Source organism: Centruroides sculpturatus, unplaced genomic scaffold (assembly GCF_000671375.1).
Source record: "Centruroides sculpturatus isolate CEXI.00-Female unplaced genomic scaffold, Cexi_2.0 scaffold1331, whole genome shotgun sequence".
NCBI lineage: Eukaryota > Metazoa > Arthropoda > Arachnida > Scorpiones > Buthidae > Centruroides > Centruroides sculpturatus.
Window position 1 is genome coordinate 209,074 of NW_019385607.1, and position 18,847 is coordinate 227,920.

At 34.2% G+C, this 18,847-nt stretch overlaps 1 protein-coding gene and 1 long non-coding RNA gene across 2 annotated transcripts; both read left to right on the forward strand.

The window, feature by feature from the left end:
• Window positions 1-1,654: 1,654 nt before the first annotated feature.
• On the forward strand, window positions 1,655-9,444 carry LOC111640545. The gene is made up of 3 exons (XR_002759287.1): window positions 1,655-1,791; window positions 6,933-7,041; window positions 8,843-9,444. It is a non-coding gene; the product is annotated as an uncharacterized LOC111640545 (long non-coding RNA).
• Window positions 9,445-9,778: 334 nt separating this feature from the next.
• Window positions 9,779-10,864, forward strand: LOC111640544 (gastrula zinc finger protein XlCGF57.1-like). Its single transcript, XM_023386558.1, has 2 exons — window positions 9,779-10,069; window positions 10,238-10,864. Exons 1-2 carry the CDS (start codon window positions 9,909-9,911, stop codon window positions 10,650-10,652), a joined length of 576 nt encoding a protein of 191 aa, XP_023242326.1. The 5' UTR covers window positions 9,779-9,908; the 3' UTR covers window positions 10,653-10,864.
• Window positions 10,865-18,847: the final 7,983 nt, after the last annotated feature.

The following is an 18,847-nucleotide window of genomic DNA, read 5'->3' on the forward strand; positions in this document are numbered from 1 at the left end:
GCTTCTAGAACTGATGTAAACGTAATGTATCAAAAATATTTGATTAAATATTAGTCACTGCTAGTTTTAAATTAGTTTCGAGGTGAGTCTGTTAGCCGGTTTTTCGTTTTAATTTTTACTAAATTCATTGCAGGAAAAACTATTCACACACATAAGTTGTAGAAAATAACATTTGAATTTTTGCTGCATACTTCTTAAGCTAGGAAATTGATATATTTATACACATTTTATGCGACTCGGGCCGCGGAATGACCATCCCTGACTTAGACTATGCCTACGACAACGAGTCGATCGCGACACATTTTTAAGATAAAAAGTAGATCTTAGGTACACAAAAGTTGGCCATCCATGGACTATGGTATCTTTTTTGCCCTTCTTTGTTCTGTTGTTACCGTGTCTAACGTCTCATTAGGAAATAGCTCTCTGGGAACCGGACACAATCATGGGAAATTCGGACCGCGTTTTCTGCTCGCGCCTGGAAAAAATTTTTCCAGATTGACAGATATTTATCTGCCAAAGCAAAATTCGGTATTTTTTTTATAGTTTCTACAACTAAACAAAATAACAACTGCCGAAACAACTTGCTCTAGGGTAAACAGTTCAACAAGAAGACGGCCAGACGTTGGACTTTCCGATTGGAATGAAACTTGACGAGCAAGTAGCCCTAAACACAAATAGTTCTTCGTCCAAATAAACTGACTCGCTTGTAAAGCGGTCCCGAAAAACGTGCCTCTGAAAATCGAGTGTTTAGCTTATAAGACTGGAAGTTATACCTGTCTTCAGCACTACGATAGACATTTTGAATGAGATGCCAGGCATTGAAGTTATGGAATTGTACAGTAAAATTTTAATTATTTTTACTGTTTTTTACGTATAACATAATTATTTTATTATTTTGCCGCATCATAAACATTAGTATTACCATTATTACTTCTTACGTTTAAAGCTTACAGAACAATAGATTTTAAAATAGCGACGTCATTTCCTGTTCTGCGAAAAAAAAAGTATCTTTAAATTTTTCTTTTTTATATCCTAAAATAAAATGTTTATTTCTTCATACTGTATTTTCGCTGTTTATGACTCCACATTCGAATAATCTTCACACGTTACTGAACGTGGAAAAATAAGACAAGTCCGATATGAAAATTGAGTAGTGTAGTTGCAGCTTAGTTTTTAATTGTTAATTTTATGGACAATTTCGTCGTGCGCTCGTGTTCGCTAACAAGGAGATGGCCAGAAGTTCGGTCTGGCCTTCTTGTTATCAAATCAGTTTATCAGAAGCATATGCACGGGCCGAAAACAGTCGATTTTCCCTATATGTAAATTAACATAATACACTCTCGGCCATGAATAAAATTCGTTTAAATTTCCTTAATTTCTCGAACTTTTTAATCAAAATTTTCTTACAAATCTATAATTCTAACAAATCTTCCGCTATCTTCTAAAACCAGACCCTATTCCCTAAATGTAGGGAAACTTCCTTAATTAGGGTTTCCATCGCTGCGGGATTTTCTTTTTGTTCAGGAATTTATTTAGACCACGTGTAGAAAGAAACAAAAGAAACCGGAAGTAGACGAAGAGAACAGTGTAGTGGCCAAGGTATTCGCCTTGTGTGAACGAATACCATTTTTCTTTCTCTTTTTAGGTTCAAGAACTCAGGAATAAAGAATAATAGAATTTAATTTTTCTAATAAATATGTAAGAAAACAGAAGGAACTTCGGAACTGAGATAAAATTACAGTGAAAGAATCTCCACAAGCAAGGTAAAAAGGCACCAACTCGAAACACTATGTGAGTAGTAGCGATTTTCTTATTTTTAGTTCCATAATTCTAGTCCTTAGCGCTAACGGTTAGATACAGTCACAAAAAGAAAGTTTACTTAAACATTTGTAATATAGAAATAAACGTTTCATTATAATAATTGATATCCTATAGACTTAATATTTACTTAATCAAGAATAAAAACTGAAATATTGGCTCATAATGGTAAGAATCTCGGTCACGTGTTGGGGAGGGGAACCCCCTACCGGTAGACCCCCTTTGCGATTAAAAATTCCGTTAGTATATATATTTCATTCAAACTTAATTGAATTCATTTTTGGTACCTCATTTTTTTATTATAGTGTGATTTAATCAATTATATTTAACTTTTTAAAAGCTTTGATAATAAGAATTAGATGTTGTGTTATTCAAAAAGTTTATCCATACTGCATGGGCCCTTTTTTTCTAATTTTGCTCTCTTAAGACACCTCTCGAGTAGACATCCCCTAAACACATAGAATTATTTGGGGGCGACGCGTATAAAAAGAGCTATAAGCGAAAACTCATCGGATTACTTACCGACTATGCACGGTGGAGGCCGCCATTGCTTAACCTTGTTCACATCGCGGAGTAGCACGTTGGACGGCGGACGCTTACAATTTGTGTCACGTGACCTCGGTTAAACGGCATCCAGTCACGTGGTCGGCGACGACGGAACGAGGTGGTCACGTGACTACAGCTCTGACGCGCTTCCAAGCAACTATACCTTGCGTCACGTGATAGAGTACAGTGCGTTCGTTAATAGCGATCGTTCGTAGACATTGCGAACAACGGACAGAGAAAAAAAAGATGGCGACGTCCGTAATATCGACAGTAGCATGATGGGGGATCTATAATTTTAAAATATGCGTTTTTAGAGACAAAATATTAAAAAAGCCGTCCAATAGCATTTTAAAATATGCGTTTTTAGAGAGAAAATATTAAAAAAGCCTTCCAATAGCATTTTAGTAGTTACGAAAAAAACTCGAGATGACACTTACCAATTACACGGGTATATATATATAATATCCATATATTGACTTGCACTTTCACAACTTGTAATTTTTCATTCATAAAACCACATAATTGACACTAGAACGGAACTATCCGAGCCCACGTTGAAACTACTCGTTGTTGCGTCCGACAGCGCGCTTCCCGCCAGAATGTAGAAACGAGTTCACAGAATTAGCCTTTATTGCTAACACGTGACTACTTCTTGGGGGGCAACCCGAACTTTGCTCGAGTTACGCTTCCGTAACATCGTAACATTCTATAACGAAATTGACGAGTTAAGATTTGACAACGACGATTTATTTTTCGAGATTAACTTCTTAAAAAGAGAACAGAATTAAATTACTTTAAAATTCAGATTAAATGTTTATAAATTTATTATCTAAATTTATAAACATATATGTTTTATATAGCCTAACTAATCCTTTAAGTTTAAAAATGTAAAGTTATGTAACTATAATTTATATGTAAGATATGGGATCGATTGGCTACTACATAAAGACTTTAAAACAATAGATGCAACACCAGTTAGAGCAGTGTTCATTCACCCAGTTTTTGTTTTTTTTTTTCCATTTAATTTCACGTAGATAAGACGGATCATCTCTGGTCCGCAGACCACAGTTTGAGTAGCACCGTGTCACGAAGTTCGATCGGTCTCGGGCAAAGGGCGTTATTAAGTCAGACAGCGAGCGACTTTGTTTTAAATTTCTTTTATGAATCGCACAAATTTTATTTCTTATCAGACTTTTCAATTAAACACGAAAATATCTGCAGCTTTTAACACCAAATGGTTTACAAAAATGAATGAAATCGGTAGTAACGTAGTCGACAGAAAATTGCCAACCGGGATGTACTTAAAGAACGGATAACATAACCTTTCTAGATATTTGGCTGGATTCTTAATGCTTAAATGTAACGAAAACGTTCGCTTAGTAAAAGTTTGATATCTAAAAAGGTTTGGTTATTCATTATTTTAAGAAACGCGAGCTTAAAAACAAATCGTTAAAGTTGGAAATTTCTTCCTGTTATTTGGAGTCGAATAAACTCGGAAAATCTGATTGTCGCTTAACACGTTCAAAGTCCTAAAAAAACAGTAAAATTAAAAATGCCTGTTTTGTCGCATCACTAGTATACTTCAAAAGACGTGACAAGGTTATAAATTTTAAACGTTTCTCGTCATAGCTGTAGGAATGTAAACTTAATAGATTGTCTGTCATTTGATTTTTAAAGACCACGGAAATTTTCCGTTTCTACATTCTGGCGGGAAGCGCGTTGTCGGACGCAACAAAGGGTATTTGTAATAGTAGTTTCAACGTGGGCTCGGATAGTTCCGTTTTAGTGTCCATTATGTGGTTTTATGAATGAAAAATTACAAGTTGTGAAAGCGCACGTCAATATATTATATTATATATATATACCCGGGTGTAATTGGTAAGTGTCGTCTCGAGTTTTTCTTCCGTAACTACTAAAATGCTATTGGAAGGCTTTTTTAATATTTTGTCTCTAAAAACGCATATTTTAAAATTATAGATCCCCGCTCTCACGATANCATTAAACTCAACTTACCGCCTAAATTCTCCGTAGCGTGGCGCTAGACGGCGGAAAGTATGGCCGCGTTTCTTTACGCAGCGCTCGAGAAGCGCTTTACAGCGAACCCTTTGAAACCCGTTTCTAAATGCAGCGCTGCAATGTAGCGAACCGTTTCTAAACGTTTGCTGCAAGAGGTCGCTGCAGCAAGATACAGCAGCTTTTACGTTTGCTACACGTGTAAAGCAAAATAGACGCTTGTGTGTATAATACGATATTATGCTGTAAAAATAAAAAAGTCGAAGTGACTGTTGTAAAAATATTACAGAAAGATTAAGAAGGATTAAATTTTATGAAATGACTCTGAAAGTTATCTAAAGAATAAGAAAATACTATATTTTCAATATAATTTTATATCTTTTATCTCTACTTTGTTCACATTTATGGAAAGATAAATGCCCGATTCTTTATATCTCTTGATTTAAATATTTTAGTTCTTTAACTAAAGCACTATTTTCGGCTGTAACTGGAATTAAAGGATAGATTATGACGTCCGTGTTTCGCTCGAGCGGAAAGCGTTTCTAAACTATGATGCAGCGACGTGTAGCGATAGCTGCTCGTGACGTCATTTACGCTGCNAAGGATAGATTATGACGTCCGTGTTTCGCTCGAGCGGAAAGCGTTTCTAAACTATGATGCAGCGACGTGTAGCGATAGCTGCTCGTGACGTCATTTACTCTGCATTCTTGCTGCATAAAGAAACGCAGCCTAAGCGCCCGCCATCCAATGTGCTACTCCGCGATGTGAACAAGGTTAAGCAATGGCGGTCTCCACCGTGCACACTCGGTAAGTAATCCGATGAGTTTTCGCTTATAGCTCTTAATATACGCGTTTCCCCCAAATAATTCTATGTGTTTACGACACGTCTACTAGAGAGGTGTCCAAAGAGAGCAAAATTAGAAAAAAAGAGCCCATGAAGTAAGGAAAATGGACGTGTGTGTCCTTATATTTCACTTTTTCGCCAAAATTACACATCGCACGTGAATGATGTTTGTATGTTGTAGTAGCCCCAAGTCTCCATTCGTGCACTATGGTGGTTGCGTCTCGATAACTATAAGGATGCGGGAGATATGAGGATGAAAGTGGTTTTCTATTTCGAATGTTATGTTCGAATTTAAAGTGTTATAAATTGTTTTAAAATACTCGATTGCTGTGTTTAGTAAGCCCTAAAATATAAACCGAAAATACGTCAAATAATAACAATGTAACAAGCAAGAAGCATAGTTATTAAATGTCATTATATTTATTTAAAAGTATCGACAACGTTCAAACTAAATCAATTGATTTGAATAAAATTAAGCTTAAATCAGATAAAGATTGAAGCTAAACGGGTTCTTTCGATCGTTACTTCCTATTGGATAATACAACTTCACGTGATCACGAAGGAAACATTTTTTAAAAAGTTTGTAATAGAAGTGATACGATGCGGCTACGCTTTTTTAAAGTTTAAATTTTAAATATAATAAAGTAATTTTAAAATATGCCATTTGCAAACATATTTAAAGCTGCAACGAAGAAAAAGTCCATGGTCAAAGATGAACCTCACTTGGTAGCTGACGTCACTGCAACACTGCAAAGTAACTACGACGCCGATTCGAAATCGATAAAACGTATAATATTTAGTTAATATTTGCGCAATATTAGTAGCCAATAGTTTATAAAAGGATTATAATCAAAATTTAATCTGGATTAAGGAAAAATGACGGGAGTTACAAGGAATTTACACACAAACGATGGCTTTTAGTAATATCAGCTTACAATCACCTGATGTTTATGAATATAAAAAATAATAAATTCGTTTAGAGAACAATTGGTAGTTGTTTATAAACTATACACCAGCGTTTTCTCTCTTAATTTCATTTACAATAGGGACATACACGCTAAACACGTACAAAACACATCGAATATGTGATGAGAAAACAACATTAAGAAAAAATCATAGTACTACTTACCGACTCTGCATTGTTCTAGCCGCCATTGCCTAACCTTGTTTTCGTCGTGGAGCAGCACGTTGTATAGCGGACGCTTAACGAAGAGTCTCACGTGACATTTCTCGGTTCCAAATTGGTAAAATTTTACCTACGTGCACCATCATGGCAACGGTCGCGACTGTTCATACTTGCAACAGACACTTCCCGGATGGCGTGGCATTACGCACGGACCTAAATGTAGACTTGATGATATCATAGAACGGGGGTGTGTGACGTATACCGAATATGTTAGAATATTCGAATAGTGTTTTATATTTTTGATAATCATTCAAATTGATACCTTTCTCTACTTTAGGAAATTTATTTTATTCTAGTAATTACTTTCCCCATTGTTATGTATGACAGAGTGAAACTATGACAATCGGCCAAAAAATGATCATTGCAAGATTTTTACTTTTTGGACTCCACTCTAAAACTTGGAAAAATACAAAAAACTTAAGAGATGTTTCTGTATGTGTGTGAAGGGCGCGCGCTTTTGTTCACCTTGTTCGAAGTTTAATAACTCTTATGCTTTATTGTCGATATTTTTCTAAAATTTTGCAGGAAGGTATGTGTATTACGGGAATTAATAAATGATGTCCACACTGAAACGGAGAGAAAGAGTTATGACAAGTCGAAGATGCGGAGGGAGAGGAATTGAACTTCAGTGGAGGTTCGTTTTATTTTATTACATTTTATACAGTTTATGCATTTTTTCATTTCTCATACAGTGATAAAAGTTTTGCGGAGATTTGAATTATGTTGGATTTATAAACAGGGGAGGGGTTACAGAAATTTGGATAAACTGGGACAATGAGGGAAAAGGAGTAAAAAATTTGAAGAAAAATGCGGATGTAATTTGTTCACAGCCCCTATTAATTAAGGAGGAATGCACACATGCGGCACTAGACGGAAAAGCGGCAAAATGACGTCACTTTTTCAGAACGAGAAAAGCTGCACGTCACTGCTGCACGAGAAAAGCGGCACAAAATGTGCCGCTTTTCTCGTGCAGCAAAAGTTGGTCGAATTTTATTTTTTGCGTCGACCACTGCCAAGACGCATTTCTATCAGCCAATAACGGTTTGTCTGGTAATCACGTGAAAATATACAATCACGTGGCGTTTTAATCACGGAAAGTTCGACCAGTTAACCGAGATAACTAACATCAGAATAAAGTGGAAAGGATAATAAATTTAACACAAATTCTACACAAATAATCATATATAATTTAATTTAAAGAACAAAACAACCGAATCTTACTCGAAATAGTAGTCTTTATCTGAAGATCTTAATCGAGGAATAAGCATATTTTGTACACCAGATCTTTCTCGATCCAAGAATACATATCTAATCCAAAATCTAGCTAAATAAAGCAAGCCGTACAAAACATAATTTGTAAACACGTGGATAATGGCAGTGTCAGTATCGTTTGCCATCTTGAATACTGAACGCATGCGCCAAAATGTAAGTGGATTGCCGCTTGTGTGGTTGTGCTGCCACGAGGCGCAAGTGGGCCTCACTTCACAAACAACTATATGAAAATGGCCCAGTTATGATTCTAAATCAAAGTACTCATTTTTAAATACTAAATCTGATATTAAAATTACAGGTCATGAAAAATTTGTATGGTGTTCTGAAGTCTCATAGCTAGAGTCATACTGCATTGATATACTGATATTCGCTTCACTGATAACGCCCCTTGGGGATTGCGCTTCTGATAACAATTTTAGGCAATTCTAAGTAACAATGGTAATTAAACAGATCACATCTATTTCAATTTAAAATTCAGTTACACCAAAAGATTGAATATTTCAATATCTTGTTGAATTGTCTTTTCTTTCTAGCACAGCGTTCAATCTGTTTGGCAGCGATTGTCTATTAGTTTTTCTGTGGTGTTCACCAATTTTCTGACCATGCTTGTTCCATTGTACTTTTCAGTCCATTTTTGTTTCAAATTTTGTGTGTTTAAATTTTCAATATTAATTCTTTTTAAAAATATTCGATTACAATTAGGATTAAAGTCTGTCTGTGACTCAATAATTTTTTAACAAATGTACAGCAGCCACTTTATCAGACTGTGTTGTGGATCATTATTGTGATTAAAATGGAAGATATTCGAGATTCATAGTTTTCCAGCGAAAGTTTTTACATTTTGTTTTGAAATATATCCACATTCAAAATACATATTTCATCATTAAACATTGTTCTGGAACAATTTTTTAAAAATTGACGAAAGACACTTCATCATAACAATTTAAAATTACCAAAATGGATTTCTGAAAAATTTATTGGCATTTTAGTAAATGTGTACACTGTTTATCTATAAATTTTAAGTAATTTAAATATAAAATTTATATATTTTATATGATTTAGACTAGAGAATAGAAATTTTTATGACTGTACAACATACATTGAATATGAATTTATCTGATATATAATTATAATCGTTTTATTATTATTATTTTTTCATTTAGCTAATATTTACCCTGAAAATACAGAAAGGAGAAGAACGAAATTTGAACGAAATCCATGATTCACTCTTAAGAATTTGTATTTTGAACGTTCCAACGTTGAGAGTTCCTCCTATTGCAAAAAAGTTATAAGGGCAGTGTACTTAACAATGTCTTTTAAAAATACAATATTCTTTTTATCTTAATCTAACATATTATACAACTTTACATTTAACAATAGAAATGAATAAGAACATGTATAATACATACTAATATTAAATTTATAATTAATTATTATTAATATTAAAAGTCATGTAAAATTAAATTTTATGCAAATTATTTCATGTATGTTGTTATTAATTTCAGTTGTTCTTTGGTTGAATCACAGTTTTGAAGAAAATATTTTCCAAGTTTATAGAAAAAATTGAATGTTAGATGCACTGTTTTACTCACATCAGTACTCTTCATTTAAATATATAAAAGAAGCAAATGATCTACTCCAACGATATAAAAAGAAAATTTATGAAGACATAAATACACTTGAAACATTTTTTACAGAAATTGTTTACCTTAATATGTAGTTTCTTATTAGCTGTTGTTGAAAATATTAATAACATAATATATTTATACTTGAACGTTATTATGTCTAAAATTATTTTTGTGTGTGTTTGATACAGAAATGTTCTTTTAAATGTAAAAATTATTATTTAGTTAAATATTATTATTGATATAATTATTGTTCTTATTTAAGAAACTTTTTATTATATCGATAAAATATTATCTATAACATTTTTTTTTAATTGCAGGAAAATGGAACCAAAAGAAATTTTCATGTAAACATTGTAAGAAGAACTTTACAACTAAATACAGTTTGCAAATTCATAAAAGAATCCATACAGGAGAAAAACCTTACTGTTGTGACAAGTGTCAACAGAAGTTTTCACAAAAGTCAAACTTAATTGTACACCTTCGGGTCCACAATAGAGAAAAGCCTTACTGTTGTGATGAGTGTAAACGGAAATTTACACGAAAGTCAATCTTAATAGCACACCTTCGGACCCATACAGGAGAAAAGCCTTATACTTGTGACATGTGTAGTCAGAAATTTACACAAAATTCAAGCTTAATTAAACACCTTCGGACCCATACTGGAGAAAAGCCTTACAGTTGTGACGAGTGTAAACTGAAGTTTTCAACAAAATCAAACTTAATTGCACACCTACGGGTCCACACTGGAGAAAAGCCTTACAGTTGTGATGAGTGTAAACAGAAGTTTTCAACAAAATCAAACTTAATTGCACACCTACGGGTCCACACTGGAGAAAAGCCTTACAGTTGTGACGAGTGTAAACAGAAATTTACACAAAAGTCAAGCTTAATATTACACCTTAGAACACACACTGGAGAAAAGCCTTACAGTTGTGACGAGTGTAAACAGAAGTTTTCAATGAAATCAAACTTAATTAAACACCTTCAAATCCATACTGGAGAAAAGCCTTACAGTTGTGACGAATGTAAACGGAAGTTCACACAAAAGTCAAGCTTAATTGCACACCTACGGGTCCACACTGGAGAAAAGCCTTACAGTTGTGATGAGTGTAAACAGAAGTTTTCAATAAAATCAAACTTAACTGAACACCTACGGGTCCATAGTGGAGAAAAGCCTTATACTTGTGACGAATGTAAACAGAAATTTACACAAAAGGCAAGCTTAATTGCACACCTTCGGATACATACTGGAGAAAAGCCATATAGTTGTGACGAGTGTAAACAGAAGTTTACACAAAAGACAACGTTAATTAAACATCTTTGGATCCACAACAGACGAAAGTAACATGAATGTTAATTATGTCCAGCGAAATTCATTCGAAACGATGATCTAAATGCACATTAGAATATTTACACTTGGAAATTTTGAAGAAATATTATTTTTAATTCATATTGATGTATAATGACCGAAAGATGTAAGGAAAACTGGTTTTAAATTAAAATGATGTTTTTCTAATTTCCAAAAAGTTTCAATTAAAAGAAATCACAATATTCATATTCAGATGTAATTCTTTTAGAATTTGCTGAAATTTTATTAAAAAAAGTAACATTTCTGTTGATGTCGATCTTTTTTAGGATGTGGTTTCAAAACAAAATTTAATATTTTCAAATTTACTGAAATTTTGAAATTGTAATTTTATGTTTGAACATACAAAACAGTTTATGTAGAAGTTTGTTCAAAACAGATTACGTTATTATTGAATCACATTATCATAACTTCACATCAATACCCGAATTGTTATTTTATAATTAAAATGTCCTTATGTAAACCTTTTTTGAATAAAACTTTGCGGCATCGATACTTGCTTGTATTAATTAGAGTTGAAGTTAATTTATTAAATTTAGTTAAATTTCAGTAATTAGGAAACTGCATATTTTGCTGTAATTCATAAAACAGGAAATCCTGGTATATTTGAACTTTATGAGCACGTCCAAAATTGTCCTCATTTTTTGACAGGTAAATGCTGTCATGTTTTAGAAAATTTTTTTTTGTTTATAACCCATTTTTTACATCTGATACGAAAACATTTTGTGCAATAAGTCAATTTTAATTTTTGGGCTGCAATTTGAAAAAATATTACATTTATAATTTCTCACTGGTGTCTGTCCTTCCTTAATCTCGAAAATGGTGTTAGATACTATAGATGCAAGCAGGGCCTGTTCTAGCGATTACGTCGCCCCGGACAAAAAGACAAATTGCCACCCTTTAAGAATATATACAGGTAACCCCCATATAACTCGGCACTTCTATAGCACGGATTCACTCTAACACGGTTCAAGAATTGGGTAAAACCCTCGTACAATGGAAAATGTAAAAAGGGTGCATTCTTTTGTTACTCCGCGCAAGCATTCTGTGACCGAAGGGTCGGCACTTCTTTGGTGCCCTGTCAGGATGACACCACCGCGTCTCGGCGGCCGCGTTATTTAGGTCACGCGAGCGGTCGCGAAACGGAGCGATCAGGGTCCAGATAGAAGGAGAGATAACGCACAGGAAGTGATTTACTCAGACGCTTTTTAAGGTAACAACTGTTTAATGTTTAACGATAGGCTATACATTAGGGCTGCTGTTAGATACATTTCTCGATTTGATAGTACAGTAGAACCTCGAAAACTCGGCCTAATGTGGACCGAAGAATGGCCGAGTTTGTGAAAATGCTGGGTTATCGGGAATGGGGTTAAAAAATAAGTACGAGTGTTTCCTCAGAAAATAATGTACTGTACTTGTATGTATTGTTTACTTGAGAATATAACAAAAAATAAACTGCCCAAATATCCTTAAACAAAGGAAAAGTACGTCCTTTATGAAGGCATAGAGCCTTTACTACATGAAAATGAAAATTAATGAATACACTGTGTACAGTAATTTACCTGATAAGACAGACCTCAGAAAAATACTTTATGAGAGCTTTTATACTTTTATAAAGCTGTCTATAATGAAAATTAATTAACTAAGGATTTTTTTGCCCTGCCAGGGTGTGGCCGAGTTATCCGGAGTGCCGGGTTATCGAGAGCCGAGTTTTCGAGGTTCTACTGTATTAAGATATTACGTTTTTCCCCGTTTTGAGAGAGAGAGTTTACAGAAGTTTGCGTGTCGATAATTACCTTGTATGAAATCCCAAAAAAAAAGACAGTTCTGGACTCATAAAACAGAAGACACAGCTATTAGGCGCGGAAATATCCAAAGGCGAAGCACAGGGATAACTTGAGTGGTTTGATCGAGGAACTGGTAACGACTGACTCATTTTGTTCTCTGTTTTTCATGTTAGATTGTTAAAACGGAGATATTAGGTCGAAAGGTGCTGAGAAAGCGTTGTTATTACGCCTGAGAACTTAGCAGATGTTAGCTCCCAGGTGTAAAAGTTGACAGTTGTCGAATGAAATTATGACTACAATGTGAAATGATATAAACACACGAGAAGTCCGAATTCGGATCCTCACAATTCTAATTGTTTTAGTGGCTCCTTTGAATGCTCTTTCAACAAATAATCCATTTACTGGTTAAATTTTACAATTGGGACCCTTCTTTTGCCTCTAAAAGCTCATTTTAGAATTATAGATTCCTCAACAGGATACTATCGATAGTGCGGGGGCCGCCATCTTTCTTTCACTGTGGTTCCTAAATGCCTATAAACAGCAGCGCACTCCTGTTGCAGAGCGACCACTATTAACGAACTCACCCAAAAACTGTTACCAGTTGATGGGTGCTCATGCTGAGATCATCATATAAAATGAATAATCCTCTGGTAAAATATTTACTTAAATAATAAGTATTTTTACGTATGAAAAAAAAAAAATAATAAATCCGATTTAAATAAGGATTTAACAACATGTTTTTTAATTTTTGGAACCTAACCCCCCCTTTTCGCACTAGTTATTTGTTTTCGTATAATACGGATTCGCATAACACGGCAATTTTTTGAAACGTAACTCCCGTGTTATACGGGGGTTACCTGTATACATTTTTAAATGTACGTATTTTTTATTTTCAATAAAAATTAAATCATTTTATTTAAATTTTAATAAAAGCATATATTTAGAAACACATAACATAACATTGATAATCAAGCAGTACAAAACAGTAGAAATTAATTAAGAAATAACTGTACCTAGCCACAAATTGTTTACCATATAATTTTTTATATTTTTAAATGCTATTAAAAATGTATTATTGCACAAACAATCAAAATGCCATTTGAAAATAAAACAAGGAAACATCAACTCCGCTAAAATCACAAAATAATTTTTTTTTCAGTTCTGCAAACTTTTTATTGCATCTTTTAAATTTACTTGATCAGCAATTTCATGCTCAATTGCCAACATGGCAAACCATTAAGACAATTTTGTGTAGTAGTCGAACGTAAAAAGTTCTTGATTAATTTTAATTTAGAAAAACTCCTTTCGCCACTTGCTACAGTTATTGGTACAGTAGAACCTCGAAAACTCGGCTCTCGGTAACCCGGCACTCGACCACACCCTGGCAGGGCAAAAAAATCCTTAGTTAATTAATTTTCATTATAGACAGCTTTATAAAAGTATAAAAGCTCTCATAAAGTATTTTTCTGTGGTCTGTCTTATCAGGTAAATTACTGTACACAGTGTATTCATTAATTTTCATTTTCATGTAGTAAAGGCTTTATGCCTTCATAAAGGACGTACTTTTCCTTTGTTTAAGGGTATTTGGGCAGTTTATTCTCTGTTATATTCTCAAGTAAACAATACATACAAGTACAGTACAGTATTTTCTGAGGAAACACTCGTACTTATTTTTTTTAACCCCATTCCCGATAACCCGGCATTTTCACAAACTCGGCCACCCTTCGGTCCACATTAGGCCGAGTTTTCGAGGTTCTACTGTATTGTTAGCAATATTCTTAAAGCAATAGTAAGATTTTGAGCAAAATTTAAACTTCGTGATTAAGCTCAGTACATTGTTTAGGCTTTCTTTTTTTTCCCAAAAGCGCAGATACTGCTGAAATTTTCTTTGCTAATTCTACCCTATTTATGTCGACAGAATCACCATCAGTTAAAATGCATTCTAAATTCTTGCAGTGTTTTAGTAGCATTTCTTTGGACACGATATTTAAATCGTATATATTATATAAGAATTGAAAATAGTTACCATGATTATTAAGTTGTTCAAATCTAGCATCTAGTGCATTTAGTGCTTGATCGATTGTAAAACAAAAAAAAAAAAAAACATATTTTATATTTTTATTTTGGATCTTTGATGTGTTCATCTCGTTCTTCGTATAAAAAGTTCCTTTTCCTTCTTCTAACGTGGTGTCGTGTTATTGCTGATCGAAAATTATCCTCCGCATCAATTTCGGTAGCGAGTTCTTTTGCATCAATAATAGTTTCATCGAAAGATGAATCGATCTTTCATACTTTTGTCATATCATTAACAAGAAGATTGAGAGAGTGGCTACTACACGGAACATATAATGTTCGCGAATTATATTGTTTAATTCTAGATTGCACTTCAGCTTGATCGCCCCTCATATTGGACCCGTTGTCGTATCCCTGCCCTCTGATAGCCTGTAAATTTACACTCGAGTTATTAAGTTCTCCAATTATAATATCAGACATTTGTATTCCTGTGGATCTTTCGACTAATACGAAGCCTAAAAAGCTTTCTTTAATTTTAATTTCAACATCAGCATCAAATTTATTGATTGAAATATATCTGATTACAAGAGTCATTTGCTCTACCTTACTAATGTCAGGAGTATAGTCTAAAATTATGGAAAAATATTTTGATTTTTTTATTTCATCAATAATATGAGACTTTACACTTTGATGCAGCAGATCTATTATGTCGTTTTGCATATTTTTCCCGAGATAGTGAGCTTTAGTCTCTTTTTTTAGCACTCTACAAACGTGGTCTTCCATAATGAGATTAAATTCAGATAGCAACACAACTGTTTTTAAGAAATTACCGTTTTTATACTCAAACAACTTGTCGCTTGTACCTTGAAAAGCCAGACTACTTTTACCAAGCATTTTAGTAATTGCTACGATTTTTAGTAGCACCTCGTTCAAATGATTTGTTTCGGCATTAAAGTTATGTTACTGTGAAAGACCAATATTTGTGAATGTCGACATTCGCCGGTGAATGTCAACACAGACAACTGTGTGCATGTTGACATTCACCAGAAACAACTGTGTGCATGTTGACATTCACCAGAAACAACTGTGTGAATGTTGACATTCTCCCCATTTCGGTCATTCACAGTAACAGTTACAATATGTAAAATTAACAATACGGTTACTCACTAAATTTCTTAAATGAAGGGTGCAATCTAGGGATATGACATGTCACGGGGCACGCTAACGAAAAAAGGTTGGGAACCACTGTCCTAAGCAAGTTCTGTGTACTTGCTAATTTTTTCAGTGAATGTGAGTGTTTGGAATGGCTACGTCTATAATGTATGTGATTTTATTGTGTTTGTCAATGAGTGTGATGTCTGGTCTGTTGTGGTAAATTGTTTTATCTGTGATTATGGCTCTGTCGTAGTACATTTTGTGCGTGTTGTTTTCCAATACTGTCTGTGGAATGTATTTGTAGTATGGTTCGTGAATGTCTAATATATAATTTGTGTTTGTTTGGAAGCTCTTGGTGTATTATATTTGCTACTTGATTATGTCTGTAAATAACCTGTCTGTGCCAAGAGCTTGCAACCAGAAGTGATGTGTTGTATAGTTTCTGGCATGATGTGTGACATTTCCTGTATGCGTCATTTGTGAGTGTTGTGTCTTTGAGTATGTGTTTTCTGTAGTTTTTAGTATTTATGACCTGATCCTGATGGCAATCATGAATCCTTCCGTCTCCCCAAAAAGGCATCTCCGAGCTAACCAGCTGTTTGATGCAGTTTTGTCAACAAAATCCTAGGCCAGGTTGTAGGGATGTCTGCCACGTAACCCAAGATTGCTTAATGGTGTCTATACTTTTTATATGTTGTGAGTGTAAATTTAATGGTGTGTTATTTGAGTCTGCTGGAGTTACTGCTTTATGTAACTGTGATGTTTCTTGTTTCTTGTAGAAAAATTCTCGCAGTGTCTGTATTTGTTTGTAATGAAAGTTAACTATGCCAATCATTCCACGTACGCCATTTTTACGTAGAAGGGTTAATCTTTCTAAATATAACTTTGCATACATTACAATCACATTACATCACGATTGTGCTGCAACTGGTGCTTGAATTTAAATATTTTACCAGACTTGCTTTTCATAGTTTTATTTTTCTTGATATGTGTGATGATCGAGGCGCGATTTTGCGTAAAATTTAGAAAAATCTATTTTTCCGTTGCGATCGTAAATAAATATATCATCCTTACTATCAACAAATGAACGAGAAATCTAACAACCGAGTGCAAAACGATTGCTAAGAGAAGGGAATTCAAACGTCCAACGAATTAATAGAGGAGTTTTGCAGGTCCCAACCAAATATAGTCATGACAGCTGCATTTAAACGACAGTTTTACGTCATCAACGACTTACCTCTGACCGCACACCTGCAGATGCACCGCCAAACAGTCGATCACCTGACTCTTTTTTCCAATCTGAATCGATAAAAGAGAGACGAGAACTCAAGTCGGAGTGGACTTCATCTGGAGCCACATACAGGCGATTACCTCCAGCTACCCTGTTCCCAACAGACATTCTAGGACGGCGATTACAAGACGGACTCCAGGAACGAAGTAGAAAACTTTTGTCTCGTCATATCCGGAATAGCCTAAAGAGAACTTTTGCATAGAAGATGACGGCTCGAATCGCCTTATAAGAATAGAAGACTTCGTCCACTACTCAACCTCCACAAAGGCAGAGAACTACATCTCTGTTTGAAATATTTCTGTAGGCTCTGTCAAGAGCTCAACAGCGGCTAGAAGGCGAACGAAGCGCATAGATATTTTGTCGTGTCGACTTAAATGTAAATTCCGTATTTCTATACATGTATATCCTATATACGTTTAGAATTAGACGTTTATATTAATATTAAAAAAAACCCATTCTTTTTTGAGATACATAGATAAACCCGGACTTAAATACTTTAATATTTTCGTCACTGCTGTTGCTGTCCTTTATGTGTTGCTTGCTTTAATACTCCTGTTTAAACGTTTTCGAATGATGACATTTTAAACCAGACTCACTAAATTCCATTTTATATAACGTATAATGAGTTCCTTGAGGTTGACAGTACGATAAACAACGATAAACGGGCAAGCTTTAGTGGGGGACATTATTTCCTTCACGCTCTTTGATGCTTAATAACTCCTATACTTTCTGTAGAAAATTTCTGAAATTTTCAGGATAATTTGTGTATTATGGCATTAATGCTATTCAATTTCGGTAGTTTAAGGTCGACCGGAAGGGGGAGATAAATGGAGAGGGTATCATGTGTCCATGTAGTATCATGTGTCCAGTAGGGTCGAACTTAATGAGGTTTTTACTCATTATTAGCATTTACAATTTTCTTTATAAAACTCATCCCTACCGTAAAAATTAAGCTTTTTGCCATTTTATAATGTATAAAAAATATAAAACTATTTTAATAATAAAATATTACACCCTACCCTTACTAAAATTAGGTGTGGAACGGGTGGCTTCACTCAAGTATTGTAAAAGTACTTCACTTTGTACTCCACTTGATCTCTTCCTTTCGGATAGTTAAAGATATAAAATAAATTTTTGTTAACGGCTACGTTTCTATATTCAACGATTGGCTCCTGAACTATTTTAAATTCGGTTTTTTTTGTGGGTAATCGAAATTTTCAGATCCATCTAAAAAGTCTCTAGTCATTCTCGGAAGAGGAAGAACCTAATTTGGTGAAAACGGATATAATCTAATATTCTTAATATTTGCTATCGTTACTTTTTGCCCGGTCAACGCCAGCCTCATTTGCTAATATATTAATTAATAAAAACAAGCAAAAATGATTAAAAATTGCAACTCGAAATTTTGACAGTCAATTTAATTTAAAATATATGCTCTGAATTTTAGTAGTGTTGCTGCTGTGCATCATATTTTTCCAGATAACAACAGAGTCCTGTGGGTCGTCTAACTCCGTTGCAGAAAAAATTTTTGAATTGAAATGACGTGGCTTACTGAAAGTGAAGGTCGATTATAGTTTATCGGGTCCTCCTGCCACTAAGCTTCTCATATCTGCTCTTGACTTGCATCTATAGTATCTGACACACCGTTATCGAGATTAACGAAGGACAGACAACAGTGGGAATTTATTAGTATACAATGTTTTCGAATCGCAATCCAAAAAATTTAAATTGATTTATTGCACAAAATGTTTTCGTATCAGATGTAAAACAATAAGTTATATTTAAAAAATTTACTAAAATACGGCAGTGTTTATCTGTAAGAAAATGAGGCCAATTTTGGACGTGCATATAAAGTTTCAATACACGAGGATTTCCTGTATTATGAATTACAGTAAAATATGCACTTTCCTAATTAGTGATCGAATTAA